The following is an 18790-nucleotide window of genomic DNA, read 5'->3' on the forward strand; positions in this document are numbered from 1 at the left end:
ATGTGAATCGGAACCAATTCCGATTCACATCACCCACGATCAGATTTATTCCCCCTCTAGCCGAACCCGATCGTTAAGACGATCGGGCACACGATTCACATCTCTACCTGCGGGCATCCTTCCTGCAGGTAGTGCCAACTCCTCCTCGGCCCAAGGGTCCCCTTTGCCAACACCGTCGGGCCAAGCGTTCTCATTTGCCCTGGATTCTAACCAGGGATGTACTTCATCTTGCCAGTCCCCCTCCTCTGGCCTCTCGTCAACTAGGGTCATACTCATCCCCTCTTACTAGGGTTACCCTAGAGAGCACTACCACCACCATCCAGTATGCCGTTCGCACAGTGTGCACCCCCAGTCTTTTTACTGAGTTCTTTGCTGGCTCTGGGTTCAAATTCCACAATGGAGCTTCTTGGACTAGCTGGAGAACATCAAATGCTGGTTCCTGTTACCAGCTGTGAGCACTTCCTGGCATCTGATATTTCTTTTGTAAAGCTACTCCTTGGCTCCTCTGTAACCCCAGTTTCTGGGCTCTCCACAGTGCCACCCTCTAGGCTCTCCATGGTCTCCTCCTCCGGGTTCTCCACAGCACCTCCCTCTAGGCTGTCTGCAGTTTCCTATTTCGTGTTCTCCACCGTGCCTCCCACTGGATTCTTCGCTGAACCTCCCTCTGGGGTCCCTGTGGCACCTCCTGCTGGGATCTTCACCATGCCTTTCTCTAGGTTCACGGCAATACCTCCCTCTGGGGTCTCAGCAGCAGCGGCTCCATCTGGCTTCCCTGCCATGTTTGTGCTAGGCCAATCGATGCTGCTTCCTGCAGGCCATTCTAGGCTGCCCCCTTCTGGGCACACTGGGTTGTCACTTCCTGATATGGCTACAAAGCTCCACCATGAGCTCTCTGTTTCTTCCAACCCAGTTCTTACAGGATGTAGCCCTTGGCACTCCTCCTGCTCAGCTGCCTTCTTCTTTGTGGGTTCTTGTCCTTCTGGGACTGCTTTGGCATTCTCCATCTTGTTGCTTCCAAGGATCCCTGGAGTGGATTCCCACTGAAGGGTTGAGCTGCAGCAAGCAATAGGATTTCCAAACCTCCCTAGTTTAATAGCGACCCTTTCCCCCTGTTAGCCCCAACCTTTAAAATCTGATCTGCCTAGAATTGTTTGTTTTACAACTTACACGTCATCCATAGCAGAAGTAAAATTACACAGCAGAGGACCAGTGTGCGTTTAAGTATTTACATGCAAATTTCATGTTAAAATCCCAGAATGCCAATGCACTGCCCTGCCCAAACCACACTCACGCCAGGCCCCTTTTTGGAAACTTTTTATTTGTGCACACAGAGGCATGTATGTGCATATCCAGCTAGTTTTTAAAAATCTCCTTGGCACAACATATTCACGCATCCCCTGAGTGATGCACGCATCAGACTTTTAACTTTTAAAATTCACCTATATATGTTTATCTTTTTCTTTAAAGGCTGAAAGGCTTTGTTTAGGATTCTTAAAGATCTGATGGAGAAAACACCCCAATGGCAGGGATATAGGTAGTAATCACTATTCCTTTTTTCTTACTTTGCCCCAGCACTTCAAGATTTAATCATATGCGGCTATGCAAAACCTGCCGCTGCTGGAGCTGTTCTAAAGATGGCAGCATTCCAAACACAAAGGGAGAAACTGCTAGCTCTTCTCTCTCTGAATATGTCTCTGTGAATTTAAAATATACCTTTGCACTAGTTTCAGTTTGCAAGCTTGCTCTTTTTGATTTACATTCTGTTTTATCATCACATTTTTAGGCTGAACATTATGTGCCATCCATAGTCACAGAGAACACAGCAACAGTTGCACTCAGATTTGTGACATCCTCAAAAAAATCTCCTAGCCTGAGAAAACTGCTTTCAATACAAATTAAAAGTATTATTTCCCTTTCCTTTTTTTTTTTTTTTTTTTTTAATCATAGCCTGTATGTTTTACCTTAGCCAGCTGAAAACTCTGTTTCTTTTTCTGCCTTTAAATAAAATTAAAGGCAAATTGAATAATAAAAAAGAGTTTTGTTTTCTCTCCTTGTCAACTGTTTTTTATTGATCAACCTATTACCACATTAAAAGGATGGGAGCCCTTGATTTAGTGGGCTTGCTTTGAGTCTTGACAACATGTGGTGAGCTTTCAAATTGTTATTGGCACACTTCCCTGAAAGGCTTATGAATTGCAGGAGCCTGGCCTCCACAAGCATTTAAGCTCAAAAATAAGCAGATGGTCATTTTAGAAAAAGGCCTGTTCAAACTACACATTAACAGGCTAATTTTAAAACATGTATGTGCTGGAAGTTTAAATCATACACGTGTTTACGTGCATAAGATTTAAAATACACATACTGTATATAATACTCCTAATTTTAAGAGATTATATGAGCAAATCTACTTCACATATCTTCCTTAAGAAATTGACGGCCTTAACGCCTGCAGGTAAGCGGATTTTAAAACATGCTCGTGCGATGGATATTCACAGTTTTTCCAATAGTCCACCAATTGGTCCAATTAATCTTGAGGTCATCCCTGTGGCTCTTCATCCTGTATGACTCCCTGTTGACCCGGACCCCTCACCCTGTCATGTAAGCCCGAAAATGTGAGATCTGCAGACTCGCTCGTCATCAACAGCAGCAGCAGTAAAGTTACTTGGATAACAAGCTGCTACATGCAGTGGCTTCCAGTTTAAAATACGGAGTTACGTGCATAACAATTGGCTCCACCCTAGAACACCCATGCCCCACCTTTTTTCTGCCCCCTTATTTTTGTCACATGGACATGTATATATGTGTGTAAATCGCAGCTTTTAAAATTTGCGTTACTCATGCATGGACCACATACATGTGTAAGTAGGCATTTTTTGTGCAAGCAACACTTTTACAATTGACCACTTAGTGCTCTCTTAGAGAAAACAAATCCCGCCAGATGGGTAGTGACCTGCATTGGTGTCTTGGCTTGCTTCACTGCAGAGAACAATCCCCAGGAGCTAGGCCTTTAAGATAAATTTGATTCAAAAATAGTTTAAGAGCTATATCACAACCATTAAATAGCCATAAAAATGATCTTCAATTAAAAAAAAATCAGTGGAGGCTTGTTGACAACCGTCCATCCAATAGCTAGAGGCAGAGAACACTGGCTATATCTGGTTCCATGCAAGACATATATATAGGTGATATCATAAATAAAAACAACTCTGCCTCCAACTGCTAAGTGAGAGGACTAAATCCACATGTTCTTGACTGGTGGAGCAGAAGGACAAGGAATATACTTATTACCTGCATAGATGCTTTGAAAATTGTCTTAACTGTAAAATCATTTTTTTATTTTGAAAGGAATAAAACTCCATCACTAACCCCTACAAAAGAACCAGCTACTTATGCCACTGTTCATGTGATTTTATAAAAACTAATGCAGAAAATAAACTTTAAAATCTAAAGCTAGACGGTAAAATAAAGCATCTCTATTACATTAAGAAATATAATTTGTTTTGGCATTCTATAAAAACACACAAACAACCAACGGAGGACTATAGAATGTAATGTACACTAGAGTCCGGTATCACTTGTATGAGCTAAAACCATACGTTGGTTATAGCTTAAATATTTGTGGGTACCGTTTTTAATTTAGATTAATAGTGAATTGTAAGTGATCCCAAACAAAAAGTATCTTTTTTATTTTTAATTTTTGTACCATTAAAAAGGTAGTTTTTTAAGCATGTAATTAAAGATGAATAAATTGTCTGAGGATCACTCTCTTCCACACGGTCACCCCAATCGCATGTTCTTAACCAGGAAATTCTGCACACTTATCTTGTTTCTACATAGGATGCAATCATGTCTAATCTTGTTTGTTCAGCTTCTGCGAAGAATGGGGCTGTCTGCTCAACACTGCCAGTGTTTTGATGAAAACCATCTTCCTCAGGGACTAGGAGAGCTGCGTTAAGACAAATCTAAATTTTAAAATTCCGGTCCCACCTCATTCGTGTACATTGTATAATCATTACTTACATTTGCGACATTGTATTCACTTCTAGCATGCTATCTACCTGTCGGACGGCATATCTGTGTGTCTTTGTGGTATTTAAATGTTCAAGGGACCAATTAAGCATTTCAAATCCAAAACGAGGTTTTAGACAACTCTATGTTGCCTAAGCAGACCTTACTCATCATGTAGTCCTCAACCCCGTCTGTGATTCACCACTCATTCTTCTCCAAGAGACGAATCCTCGCTTTCAGTAAGTCTTCACTCACATCTGTCTCTAGCGAACCTCGCCTCCACTTCAATGAAGTCCTCTCTCATGTCCGTGTGGTGCCTTTTGTTGCTCTCTAAATGTATCTATCACATGCATCTCCCGTAGATCAGACTTCTAATGAAGACGTCCTTCACTTCCTCATTATACCTCCAGCTGTTGTAGACAGCTAAGGTTGAAACTGATTTTTTCTTCCATTTCATCATTCACCTCCTCTAATTCTTCCGTGATTTCATGACTGTCTAAATGGCTTCCCCCCGGAGCCACTGACCTGATCATTCACACTTTTACTGATCTAGTTAGAAGTGAAAGTTCTCAAAGGAGACCAACAATGTATAAGGTGCAGAGTAATTTAACAAATGTTGAACGTCAGACCCTCCAACAGTTAAGGTCAGACCCTTCTCTTATCATTAAACCAGATGATAAAGGTGGTTTGATCGTAATACAGAATCATGTAAATTACATGGCTGAAGCAGAGAGACAATTAAACGATAATACGTTTTATTTGAAACTCTCAGAAGATCCTACACCACGTATTAAAAGTCTCATAGATCCTTTAATAGATGAGCTTTTACAAGCCGGCTGGCTCACGATTAAAGAGAAATATTTTTAGGAGTTCCTCACCTAGTGTGTCCAGTCCTTTATCTAGTACCTAAAGTGCATAAATCAATAGAAGCCCCTCCAGGTGTTTCACCGGAGGTGGATCCTTGGGCCGATGTGGGGTTGACGTAATCCATAGGTAGGGACCTACGGGTCCCCACCGTCAGCAGGCAAAGTGGGCTGATGAACGGAGGCCAGCTGGAGCTTCACCAATACCAGCCCTCGTTCCCCGGGGTTGAGCCTTTGGGTGCTGGGGCCGGTTGGACTTAGGTGGGCCTCTGTATGTCGTCGTCGAGTGATCGAGGTCAGCCCAGAGACAGCATTAAAGAGATGATACAGTCTAGTACTGGACGAGGTAGTGTCCCGAGACCCGGGGTGCCAAAGGAACAAAAGTCAGACAGGGGCACCCAAGTCAGAGGAGGCCAAAGCCTGAATTGGCCAAGTCCAGGATGTAGACTGAAGAGGCGTCAAAGAACAAGCTTGAGTCGAGGCTGGCAGCAATCTGGAAGTAGTAGTAAGCAAGGCTGAAGTCTGATCACGGAGATAGTCAAATGTAGTCAGGCGAAGCAGAGGTCTGGGCTTGGAGAGAGGCACAAAGTAGTCAGGCAATGCAGAGGTCTGGGTCTGGAGAGAGGCAATGGAATAGTCAGGCAATGCAGAGATCTGGGTCTGGAGAGAGGCAACGGAGTAGTCAGGCAAAGCAGAGGTCCGAACTTGGAGAGTCAACAACGTGGTAAGGCAAAGCAGAGGTCCGGGCTTGGAGAGAGTCAACGACATGGTCAGGCAAAGCAGAGGTCCAGGCTTTGAGAGAGTCAACGATGTGGTCAGGAAAAGCAGAGTCAAAGTCCGTGTAAGCAAGCCGAGGAAGGGTTGAAGAACAGGAATGAAGGAACGAAGAAATCAGGAACAGGGATCAACGAGGAACAGGAACACAGGAATGAGATGAATCTCTCAGGAGGCAACGAGTACTCAACCAGCGAGGAGACCTGTAGCAAAGGCAAAGCTAGGGAGCAGAGCCTTGGTTTAAATACCAGCATTCCACTGATGTCATCATCTGGGGCCGTGGCTCGGTTCCCGCTGCGGGCCCTACTTAAGGTTCAGTGAAGCTCAAGCACCTAGGGAGGAGCGCAGCGCCAAGTAGCAGCATCTCTCCATGGGCCACACGGAGAGTCCCGGCATGGAGCAGTAGACATGGTAGCTGGACTTGAGACACCAGGATCTGTAGCAGAGATGCCAGAGACAAGGGACAAGGCATTGGAGTTACTGAAGAGAGGTGATGGGGCCGTGCTGCGGGTCTGCCGTGGACGGTACGCATAACACCAGGCAGACCCATAGTCTCATCGAAAGGCTCTTTGCTGGAACCATTCTCCCAGTTTGTTGTGTTTTTGAGAAATTTTATTCTTCAAATACCTTCATATATATGAGAATCAGCTCATCTGATGACCATTCTACAAGACTATGGGGCAGATTTTAAAAGCCTTACGTGCTTAGGGGGGGGTTAAGCGCGCCAGACCTATTTTCAAAAGGCCCAGTGGTGCGCGTAAAGCCCCGGGACGTGCATATGTCCTGGGGCTTGAAAAAAGGGGCGGGGCATGAGCAGGCGGGGCGGGATGGTCCGGGGGCAGGGCGGGGGCAGGACTGAGGCCTCCGGCACAGCGGCCATTTGCTGCTGTGCCGGGGGATCGCATGCCAGCAGCTGGCAGGCGTAACTTATAAAATAAAGGTGGAGGGATTTAGGAAGGGCTGGGGGGCGGGTTAGATAGAAGAAGGGAGGGGAAGGTGAGGGGGCCGAAGGAAAGTTTTCTCCGAGGCCGCTCCTATTTTGGAGCAGAGCCATCGGGGCTCCCCTAGGGCTCAGCATGAGCAAGGTGTACTAGTGTGCACCCCCTTGCACGCACCGACCCCGGATTTTATAACATGCGCGCTGCTGCACGTGCATGCTATAAAATCGGGCATATATATGTGCGCGCCGGGTAGCACGCACAAATGTAGGCCGTGCGCATAGGTTTTAAAATCCGGCCCATGAGAGTCCATTGGGATAAGTATGGTTAGTGACCATCGACATCACAACATTATACACAAGCATCCCCCAAGCAGAAGTTTTAGAAATCATTGACAAGGTGTTGTCTACTGAGGAAGATAACAACAGAGTACCTAAGACTTTAATTGTACAACTAGCCATAATAGCATTACAACAGAATTATTTTATGTTTCAAGGGCAATATTACCAACAAATAAAAGGCACTGTCATGATGGCTCCGGATTTAGCCAGTCTATATGTGGCTACATTTGAAAAACAGTGGCTGACAAGCAATCCTTTTCATCAACATATCCATCTTTGGAAATGTTATATAGATGAGATTTTTGTGATTTGGCATGGTATGGAAATTGTGCTCCAACAATTTATGAAGTGGCTCAACACATGTAATCCCCACCTTTAGTTCTCTTTCCAATGCAGTAGAGACAGTATATCATTTTTAGATATTCAAATCACTTTATTTCAGGGCAAATGTCAGTTTCCATATTTTGAAAACCTACAGATCGTAATATGATTTTACATTATTCTTCTTTTCATCAACAACACTTGCTGGATAATCTCCCAGTGGGTCACTTTTTGCGCCTCTGGCGTCTTTGTTCCACATTAGATGAATTCAAGACATAAGCTGAACATATGACCACTAGGTTTGTACAGAGAGGATACCCCTTGGCTGTGGTCAAAAAAGCATACAAACGAGCTCGCTGGGCCAATAGGAATCTGTTATTACAACCGAAAAAGACACATAAGGAGGTCAGGATGGTTTGTGTCTTACCTTTTACATCCCAGACACAATGCCTCAAACGTAGCATTATCAAATATTGGTCTCTTTTGCATATATATCCCATCTTTTATGAGCTACCAATCTTTGCCTTTAAACGAGTCAGATATTTGAGAGATATGGTAGTTCAGTCATATCTTCCAGCTCCCCAGCGAGATTTGGAAAGCACGCTAGAACCTGGACATTACAGATGTGGACAGTGTAATATATGTCAGTTTGTATTCCAAGGTCAAACCCTCAAGATCCCAGGCAGACGCACATTTGTTTTTCGACAACATTTATCCTGCATTTCAAAAAGTATCATATACGCTTTGTGGTGCCCATGCAATCTTGTATACATTGGAAAAACCACACATAAATTCAAGATACGTCTACAAGAGTACTTGAGTTGTATTAAAAGACTAAAGGAATGTTATGCTTGCCGCCCGTGGGAGGCCCGTGGCGTGGCCCTCTCATCTTCCCAGATGGACCTCAGTGCTCAGTTCTCCGTCGCTGGTGGCAGTCGGCCACCGGCTCCGACCTCGGACCCCTGCCAGTGTCCCTGGTCTTGCCGTGCTGCTGGGACCTCCAGCCAGGATTCCTCCTCTAAGCATGCCTCTCCGATTGCTCCATGGAGAGACACCGCCGACGGCGCCACGCCCCTCCTAGGTGCGCATGCAACTCTGATGCTTTTAAAGGGCCCGCGGCAGGAAGCTAGCCATGGACCCGGATGCTGATGTCATCACTCTCAGCGTACTTAAGCTCGGGCAGCACTCCTAAGCGTTGCCTTTCCAATAGGTCTCCTCGGTTCCCTGTTGATCGAGTGCTCGTTGCTTCTAGAGATTCGTCTCATCCCTGCGTTCCTGATTCCTCTTTGTTCCTGGTTCCTGTCTCTTCGTTCCTTGCCCTGCTCCTTGCTTTGGATTGATTTCATGGACTTTGACTTTGCTTTGCCTGACTCTGCCTTGTGATTATCTCCAAGCCTGACCTCTCCTACTTCTGACCTCGCCTGCCTTCTCCAAGCCGGACATCTGCTATGTCTGACTTCGCCTGCCTTCTCCAAGCTTCTGCTACGTCTGACCTCACCTGCCTTCTCCGTGCCTTGACCATTGCTACGCCTGACCACGCCTGCCTTCTTCGCGCCCTGACCATTGCTACGGATGACCTTGCTATAGACTCTTTTGTCTAGAGTTCTACGATTGCTTGCTGCAGTTTCCATTAGCCACCAGCTGCCATCCGAACTTGACAGTGACACCTCTGCCTCTATTGTCTGGACGAGGACTTTCTAGGCTTCAGCCTTTCCTTACTCAAGCACCTCCGGTCGCTACTTGTTCCCTGGTGCTTGGGTTCCATTCCGCAACCCATCTTGGATAGACATATGCCATCTACCTTCATTATCCTATTTCGAGTCCCGCCTAAGGCCTGCCGGCCCCAGCACCCAAAGGCTCAACCCGAGAGGAACATGGGCTGGAATAGGTGAAGCTCCAATGGCCTCTAGCTTCAGCCCACTCCACCTGCTGACTGTGGGGACCTGTGGGCCCTTGCCCTCGGGTTGCGTCAACCCCACCTCAGCCCAAGAATCCACCTCTAGCACAATAAGGAAGGGGCACCCTTAGTTGACCATTGGCATTCAGCAGTTCATCAATGGCGTGATTTTACAGCAGCAGCATTGTGTTGCGTTCCCCGTTCGCCATGAGGAGTGACCATGATCTAAAGTCGATTCAAATTGAACAACGTTTTATTTTTTCATGGAACACTGTGATCCAAATGGATTGAATAAAGAGATAAAATGGTCTGCATTCTATTAACCTTTGGGGTGGTTAGCCTCTGACAATCATATAAAGAGAGCCAAGTTATACAAGAGACCCAAAGTCATAATGTCAAGTGTGACAAGTCGCAATGCATCTACATTGGTTTAGACCACCTGTTAAAACAAAGTGCTTCATCAAGAAATACGTTGATTCTGTTTCTATGTTTTACATCTAAGGATTTTTAATCAGCTGGTTTTAGGTAGTTGGAGATACATGATGTGTAGGGAAGGATGTTAGTGAATCCAGGATGTTAGGGAGCCTAAGGAGTGCGCACACAGACGGGAGTGATTAGAGTGCGTGCGTGATACCTAATCAAATACAATTGGATGAAAGGAAAAGATCCATGGAAAATAGACCTGGATCATCAGAGATGGGTATGTAGGATATTTGCAAGACAACAGATAATGGGGACATGAAAGAGGTCTTTGTGTACATATTGATGAGAGTGAACATGCAAGCGAGAGTAAACAGACCTGGATTATCGGAGATGGACATGATGGATATCGTTAAGACAACTGCCAGAGGTATAATGGGGATGTGAAAGAGGTCTTTATGTATTCAGATTTGAGTGGTTAGAGTTCAGTATAGATTGGAAAAAATAAACTTGGATCACTGGCGAGGGACATGATGGATATCTGTAAGACAACAGCTGAAGATATAATGAGGACGTGAAGGAAGTCTTCATTAGAAGTCTGATCTACGTGAGATGGAGATGTGTTAGATATCTTTAGAGAGCAACAAAAGACACCATACAGACGTGAGAAAGGATTTCATTGAAAGTGGAGCGAGGTTCGCTAGAGACAGACGTGAGTGAAGACTTTACTGAAAGCGAGGATTCATCCCTTGGAGAAGAACGAGCATAGACGGGGTTGAGGACTACATGAGTAAGGTCCGCTTAGGCAACATAGAGTTGTCTAAAGCCTCGTTTTGGATTTGAAACGGGTAATTGGTCCCTTGAACATTTAAATACCACAAAGACACACAGATATGCCGTCCGACAGGTAAATGGCATGCTAGAAGTGAATACAACATTGCAAATGTAAATAATGATTATACAATGTACACAAATGAGGTGGGACCGGAATTTTAAAATTTAGATTTGTCTCAATGCAGCTCTCCTAGTCCCTGAGGAAGATGGCTTTCGTCAAAACACTGGCAGTGTTGGGCAGACAGCCCCATTCTTCGCAGAAGCTGAACAAACAAGATTAGATAAGTGTGCAGAATTTCCTGGTTAAGAACATGGGAATTGGGGTGACTGTGTGGGAGAGAGTGATCCTCAGACAATTTATTCATCATTAAATACATGCTTAAAAAACTACCTTTGTAATGGTACAAAAATTAAAAATAAAAAGACACTTTTTGATTGTGATCACTTATAATTCACTATTAATATAAATTAAAAATGGTACACACAAATATTTAAGCTATAACCAATGTATGGTTTTAGCTCATTCAAGTGATACCGGACACTAATGTACATTACATTCTATAGTCCTCTGTTGGTGGTTTATGTGTATATTATAGAGGGGACTTGCAAGGCCACGTGGTTTCTAGTTTACTCTATAAAAATAGTCTGTTCTAAGAAGTAGATACGTTAGCTGTTTAAGTTAATTTTCTTTTTGGTTTAACTGATTAGATTAAACAAGGAATGGTTCATGTTCTGGGAGACATTTTCCATTTACTCTGTACTACAGCATAAAGCTTCTGCTTTGTAAACAGTTGCTTTCAGCCTACTCTCTGATATGCCCTATACAGGAAAGAATTCAAAGCTAGAGTGCATCCTAACTCCAAATTATAGAGAAAATATCTTCAAAATCAATAGTTGTATTTCTTACGCTTGTACATAATAGTAGTACACCCAAGCTAAAGGTTCAAGACAGCCATGCTTGTGTTGGCTATTTTGAAACATCAACAACATATACACTAAAAACAAATACATTCTGATTTAGACAGAAATAACAGGTTGCTGAGATTTCTGAATCCATGCATGAACCCAAACTATATTGTCCAGGCCAAGATTTACACATTTAAAAATCCTCCTACACAGCTTGAAATTCTGTCTGCATTACAATGTATTATTTCAAACTTATATCAAATCCCCTTTGTATCTGTTACTATCTGTCCAATGTATGTGCACATATTTTTTTGTGTAAACTTATTTCAGACATTTTACCTTCTGTCCTGTTCCTGCAGGATCATTAATTCTTTCAGGTTTTATTTCCTTCATGACACATACAGCTGACATTACTAGCTTGACACCAGATGGTGGATTCTTCATTGATTTTACGATTGTAACATCAGATGGCTGGAATAAAAGTAACAAAGATAGCAGCTGGCTATAGCACAATTTCCAATAGATTTCAGCATTCTCATGGATTAATGATTGCTCAGTGGAGCTCTGATTTTTCCTCAGTGTCAGCTTATATACACAGTTGCTCAAATAATTCCTGTCTCAAAACTTCCTCGCCAAATATTAAACAGAGTAATATAAAGAAGAGATACTACAGAATCCTACTCTGAAAAATATAGTGCTTGAAATTCTCTGATAAAGTTAAGCTTTTCAAGAATTCAGTTCCATGCCTTTACATTTGATTAAGGAGCATATTTGAATGGCATCTTCAATTCAACAACATGAAGATAGGGAAAAGTAGCAGTAATATAATGTTGAACCCTTGATGTGCAGTATTTTACAAGTACACATCACAAGTAAAAATACTCACTTTCTATCAATTAATAAACTTCACTGTTCAGCCATTATTTTTTAAATTCTTGAAACAACTCCTTCACAATTTCCCTTAACCATACATTTTTACAATAACAGTAAGCAAAGTTGCTTATCTGTATAAGGCATTCTCCATAGATGGCAGGATAAATTAGCCACACAAGCAAGGCTGGATTTAAAACTTCAGTGCCCATAGGCTATGGGGAGATCTTTTTCCCCTTCCCACCTCAGATATTATTGATGGGAGAGATTCCCTCTCCCCCTATAGAAATCATTGGAGGATACAGGGCCCCTACGCAGCCTTTCCCCTCTCCCCTTGGCTTCCCGCATTAGTCTTCTCTCACTGCTGAGCCTGAGGACCATATCCTTTTTATCCAGCTGCAGGTCCACATAAAGAAAGTCAGCTAAACTGGTGCACATGCTCACAGTCCCTGTGGTGGCCCCTCCCCCTTGTGTGGATTTCTCTGGTAATAGCAGCATGGGGCAGGGATGCTGCAGGGTCTGTGAGCATATATGACGGCTTATAGGCCCTGCATGGAGTTTAGCTGAAGTTCCTAGTAGACTTTATGGATGGATAAAAACATTATTGGTAGGCCAGATGACAGACGTATTGGCAACGCTCTGGTACCTAACAAAATTTGGCACCAGAGGCAGTTGCCTATGCTGATTATACCTAAATCCAGGCCTGCACAAAAGTGAGTGATGTCATCTAACAGCACCAGGATGGAAAAGCTTTTTCAGAGCTCAGAAAACCAAGAATATTTTTCTGAACATACATGGGAATTCTCATGCAATTATCCACTACAAGATTCGCTTCAGACTTTATAGTAAATTATTCTTCAACTCTGTGGGGAGGTGGGAGGGACTGTGTGGGTGATTTATCCTGCTTACAGAGAAAACCTGTTACAGATAAACAACTTTGCTTTCTCCATGGACAAGCAGGATAAAGTCTACCTCACAAGTGATAAGTGAGGACTCAAACTGAGGGATGCATTTGATTAATTTATCTTTATTCATTTATTTTATTTAAAATCATTTCATCCCACGCTCTTCAAAGATCAGGGCCGGTAACATAGAAACATCCATAAAATTCATAATAAAATCAATACATACATATTTAAACAAATAAAACTTATAACAGAGGTGACAGTGACTTATTGAAAAAGGACATATAAACTGATTAACTGCAGGAATCTATTGGTATTAAATCTCTGAAGTCTTGATTGAAAAAGTTAGTTTTTAGGACTTTCTTGAATTCCTTTGGGTTACTAATATTGCGATATTGGAGAGGTAGGGAATTCCTCAATGTTGGACCAGCAATTGAAAAGGCTATAGTATTGTATTTTAGATGAATTATGCAAATATGCAACCCACAATTATTGCACATGGTTGGAGGGAAGAGATGAAGAAAGTAATAAAATAAACTTTTCAGAACTGCCTGTCCAAAAGTGCTGTCTTGATAGGGGCATTTTCTAGGCAGTAATGAAGTGTGTATGGAAGATCAAGTAGCAGTCTTGCAACTATCTTCTTTAGAAACTCAACCAATATATGCCTAAGAAGTTGCAGTAGCCCTAATCTAATAGGCTTTCACATTACTTTGAAGATGTAGTCCTGACTGATTGTATCAATAAGTGATGCAATCAGATATCCAAGCCAATACAATGTTCTCACCAAGGGGCGGATTTTAAGAGCCCTGCTCGCCTAAATCCGCCCAAATCCGGGCGGATTTAGGCGAGCAGGGCCCTGCGCGCAGCTGAGCCTATTTTACATAGGCTCACCGGCGCGCACAGACCCCGGAACTCGCGTAAGTCCCGGGGTTCTCCGAGGGGGGCGTGTCGGGGGGGCGGGCCCGAACCGCGCGGCGTTTAGGGGGCGTGCCGGGAGCGTTTCGGGGGAGGACCCGGAGGCGTGGTTACGGCCCAGGGCGGCCCGGGGCGTGGCCGCGCCCTCCAGACCCGCCCCCAGGTCGCGTCCCGGCGCGCAGGAGGCCGCTGACACGCGGGGATTTACGCCTCCCTCCGGGAGGCGTAAATCCCCCGACAAAGGTAAGGGGGGGGCTTAGACAGGGCCGGGTGGGTGAGTTAGGTAGGGGAAGGGAGGGGAAGGTGAGGGGAGGGCAAAAGGAAGTTCCCTCCGAGGCCGCTCCGATTTCGGAGCGGCCTTGGAGGGAACGGGGGTAGGCTGCGCGGCTCGGCGCGCGCAAGGCTATCAATTCTGTATAGCCGGATTTTAGTGGCTCCGCGCGTATCTACTAAAATCCAGCGTACTTTTGCTTGCGCCTGATGCGCCAGCAAAAGTAGGCCTATTCGCATAGTTTGAAAATCTACCCCTTTATGTTTTTATAAATTGTTTTCTGTATGTTTTTATCTTGTACATCTACTTGGTTAACTTGCTTTACAAATAGTATATTAGATTCAAATAAATAAATAAAATAAATAAGATATACAGTTGTATAAACAAATTACAAAATAAGCATAAAATGGTTAACTGCTATTTCATCACTCAGTTTCTATAAGGGACTATAGAAAACTAACTGAGCTCTGCCGTTAGATTACCTTTCTTATGGCATTTCACACACTGCTGAGAAACTAGAACCACAAACAATTAAATTAATACAACATTTTTTTCATTTTATTAGCTTGCCTTTAGGGTATCAAGAGCAGAGAGAGCTGCCTCTAATGCTGGAATCGCTTCTGCCAGATCACTCTCACATTCATTTTTTAGAGATTGGGCTTCTGCAGCTTTCTGTGTGGCTGCTTCTTCGTCTATTCTCACTATTATACTCTTGGCTTCCACTTGGGCAGATTCCTTCTCTATAATCTGGGGATAAAAGAAATATGAAACAATAATTATATGTGCAGCATGGTAAACACAGTTTTCATTTGTCAGCTCTTTTACAAACATGATGCATCTATGGGTTTCTAAGGAGGATCAGCATAACATCATCCCAACTTAAATACTATCTATATAGCCATGAACAGATATGGGTAAGTAGGAAGTGTGATTTAAAATTTTAAATATTATCCTCTCTTTCCTCTCCTCAAATGTTAAATAACAATCAGAGCCTATAAGAGATCTTAATGATTGTGGGGTCAATTTTAAGACCCATTTGCGCATTCATTTGCGCGTGGTTCCTGGTGCATGCACATGGATGTGCTGATTTTATAATATGTACGCGTTGGCATGCGCATGTTATAAAATACAGGTCACACACACACATGCGTCCCGGATTTTCATGTCTGCGCGTGTATGTGCAGGTAGGTGGCCAGCTCTGCATGCAGGGAGGGGAATTTTAGAAAAATACACATGGCGAAACAATCAAGCCTCCCTCAGTTCCCTCCCAGACCACTCCAATTAAGAAGCAGGCTGGGAGGGAACTTTCCTACCCCTAACTCTATCCTTCCTCCCTCTTCCCCTCTCCTCCTCCCCCCCCCCCAAACCTACTCTAACTATCCCCAAATTTTTTATTTTCCTACTTACTGCTCCTCCAGAGCAGAAGTAATCTCCATGTGCCGGCTGGCTGCCGGCAAGCACTTCCCTGGGACAGCAGCTAATGGTACTGTCCTGGCCCGCCCCTCCCTGCCCAGACCATGCCCCCCGGGCAGCCCTTTTACCTCGGCTGGAACCTCTGTGCATACTGGTGTTTATGCGCATGGCTGGGCCTGTTGTAAAATGCGTGCGGCGCATGCAAGGCCTGGCCACACGCGTAAACTCCAAAATTTGTGTGTGTAGCCCTTTTAAAATCCTGGCTTTTGGCCTCTGGCCCCGCCCCAGACCACCCCACCCCTGGACCGCCCCTTTTTTTGATGCCCCGGGACTTAGATGTGTCCCGGGGCTTTATGCACGTTGCCGGGCCTTTATAAAATAGGCCCGGCGCACGTAACCCCCCTTATGCTCGTAGGGCTTTGAAAATCCGGCCCATAATGTCTCTACTGCTTGGTCAATTGATAAATGAAACCATAAGCTAATGCATGCTAGAAACATAGGAGGAAAATTGTTCTATTTATTAATGTTTTATTTTTAACTATTAACCATGTTTAAATGTTTTGTGATTTTATGAGTTTTTATCATTCATTTATATGTACTTATTTTTATAATTTTATAATCTTTTATGAATGTTTATCTTGTAAGCCGCAGAGAACGTGGGATGGTACGGCATATACATTTTGTAAATAAATAAAATATATAAATAAATAACATAGTAATGACAGCAGACAAAGACCAAATGGTCCATCCAGTCTGCCCAGCAAGTTTTTTATGACAGTAACTGCCTCTCTGTGCAGGTTACCCCCATGTATCTGTTAAGTGTAGAATTGCCGCTGAATTAAGATTACCCCCAAGACGTTTGTTAAGGGTAGTAATATTTACAATAAAAAATCAAGCAACTATTAAACCCATAACAAAATTATGGCTAGCAACATTTTTACAGAATGGCTGCCTTCTTGATAATTTAGACAAGACTGCTTGAACATGTTTAGCTTTTGGACTTGGCCTCAGAAGCACTCTTGTGCTTTTTCCTTAACGTCTGAATATTAGTACCCAGGACCATAAAAGTTGGAGCCCAGCATTGAATCCAATTCCCCTTTTTGTCCCCGCTGTTAAGGCAAAGAAAAATGTTGTGTCAAAAGCATCAGGGCATACTGGTTAAGGATAATAATCCCCGTGCCTTCTGTTAAGAGTATTAACTGCCGCTCCATGCAGGTTACCCCCAAGCAACCTTTTCTTCATTTACAACCACTAGCCTTTAGGAATTCGCAGTGTTATTAAATGCCCTTTTGAATTTGCTTACTGTTCTGTCCCTCCATCTTTTCCAGAACAGCATTCCAGGCATCTACCACCTCTCCGTAAAGAAGTATTTCCTGATGTTGGTTCTGAGTGGACTCCATTGGAATTTCATTTTGTGACCCCTAGTTCTACTGTTTCCTTAAAGGCCAGGGGCGGGTCCCAGCTCTGTGGCGCACCCTGATTGAACACTGTACAAGAGGAAGTCCCTGCCATCACTTCCTTGCTTGTCAATCGGGTCGATCACCCTGTGAATTCTAGTTTGCCTCTGCGTTTCCAGTCTTTGTTCCAGTCTCGTTCCAGCCTTGTTCCAGTTTCGTTCCAGACCTGTTCCAGCATCCTTCTGTTCCAGCGTCCTTCTGTTCCTTCGTCCTTCTGTTCCTTCGTCTCCCCAGGTAGTACCTTTCAGACTGTCTACTCGGTACTGACTTCTGCCTGTTCCTGACTACGTTGATTGCCGCCTGGATTTGACCTCTGCCTGATTACTGACCACGTCTGCCTGCTGCCTGGAACCAACTTCTGCCTGATCCCTGACCACGTCTGACTGCTGCCTGGAACCTGAAGCCTGCTTTGGCTGACTACTCTCGGACTGACCACTGGTATTGACCCCTGCTTTGGCTGACTATCCACGGACTGACTACTGGTATTTGACCCCTGCTTTGGCTGACCACGTTGACTCTGGCCTTGATCCTTCCCATATATTCAGAGACCCTTTTCTGGTCTTCTCTGGCACCCTGGACTCCTAGTCTGAACATAGACTGCTTACCCTTGATCCTGGTGGGCACACCTCTGAATTTTCTCTCAAGGAGACCCTGCGAGACCCACCTAAGACCAGGTGGCCCAGGTAACCAAGTGCTCAACCCGAGGGAACCTCGGATTGCTAGTGACGAAGCTCCAGATAGCCTCTATCTCATCTTGTGCTCTGCCTCCTGGTGGCAGGCGCTCTCTGTCCAACCAGGGAGCCTACCAATCCTGCACTAGGCCAAGGGTCCACCTCCTGGCACAACAGTGGTCATGTTTTAGCCAGCCAGATTTAAGATAATTTGTTGCTGCAACCTGCACTTAAACTTAGCAGGATAAAACATAGCTAGCTAAATGACTTCTTAATGGCTTATTGAAAATTGGCCCCATAACATGCAAGGGTTGTAAATAATTCATGCTAAGCATACATTTTGGGGTAGATTTTAAAAGCTTCCCAGAATGCACACATGGACACACCAATTTTATAACATGTGCATGCCTGTCACACGCATGTTATAAAATTCGGGGGCCGCGTGCACATACGCGCTGGATTTTATAATCCGCGCGTGCATGTGCGTGCGGCGCACACAAGGGGGGGGGGGGAAACTTTTGTCATTCCTGCACGGTGACACATCCCGGCCTTCCCCAGTTTCCTCCCATCCACTCCATTTTAAGGAGCGGACTGGGAGGGAACTTTCTTACCCCCTACATTACCCTAACCTCCCTTACCCTTACCCTCTCCTCTCCTCCACACCCCCTAAACCATTTCCCTTACCTTTTTTTTGTCTTATTTTGTTGCTTACTCTTCCAATGGAGCAGTAGCAACTTGCACACGCCCTCACTCCCTTCCCCAGTACAGTGGCAAATGGCTGCTGTACCAGCTGCCTCCAGCTCCTCCCCTCCCCACCCCTTTTCTTCGGCCCGGCACTTCTGCGCATAACAGGAGTTACGCGCACGGCCGGGCCCCTTCTAAAATATGCGCGGTGCGCGCAAGGCCCAGCCGCGCACGGAACCCCTGTTTTTTGTGCGCGCTGGCCATTTAAAATCAGCCCATTTATGATGACATAACACTTCATT

At 44.4% G+C, this 18790-nt stretch overlaps 1 protein-coding gene across 1 annotated transcript in view; it reads right to left on the reverse strand.

The window, feature by feature from the left end:
• Positions 1-18790, reverse strand: part of DNAH12 (dynein axonemal heavy chain 12) — a 1160754-nt gene that overhangs the window by 276685 nt on the left and 865279 nt on the right. Inside the window, 2 exon segments of the mRNA XM_029600929.1 lie at positions 11642-11773; positions 14834-15010. Coding sequence (XP_029456789.1) covers positions 11642-11773; positions 14834-15010 — 309 coding nt within the window.

The sequence above is a fragment of the Rhinatrema bivittatum genome, chromosome 4 (assembly GCF_901001135.1).
Source record: "Rhinatrema bivittatum chromosome 4, aRhiBiv1.1, whole genome shotgun sequence".
Lineage (NCBI taxonomy): Eukaryota > Metazoa > Chordata > Amphibia > Gymnophiona > Rhinatrematidae > Rhinatrema > Rhinatrema bivittatum.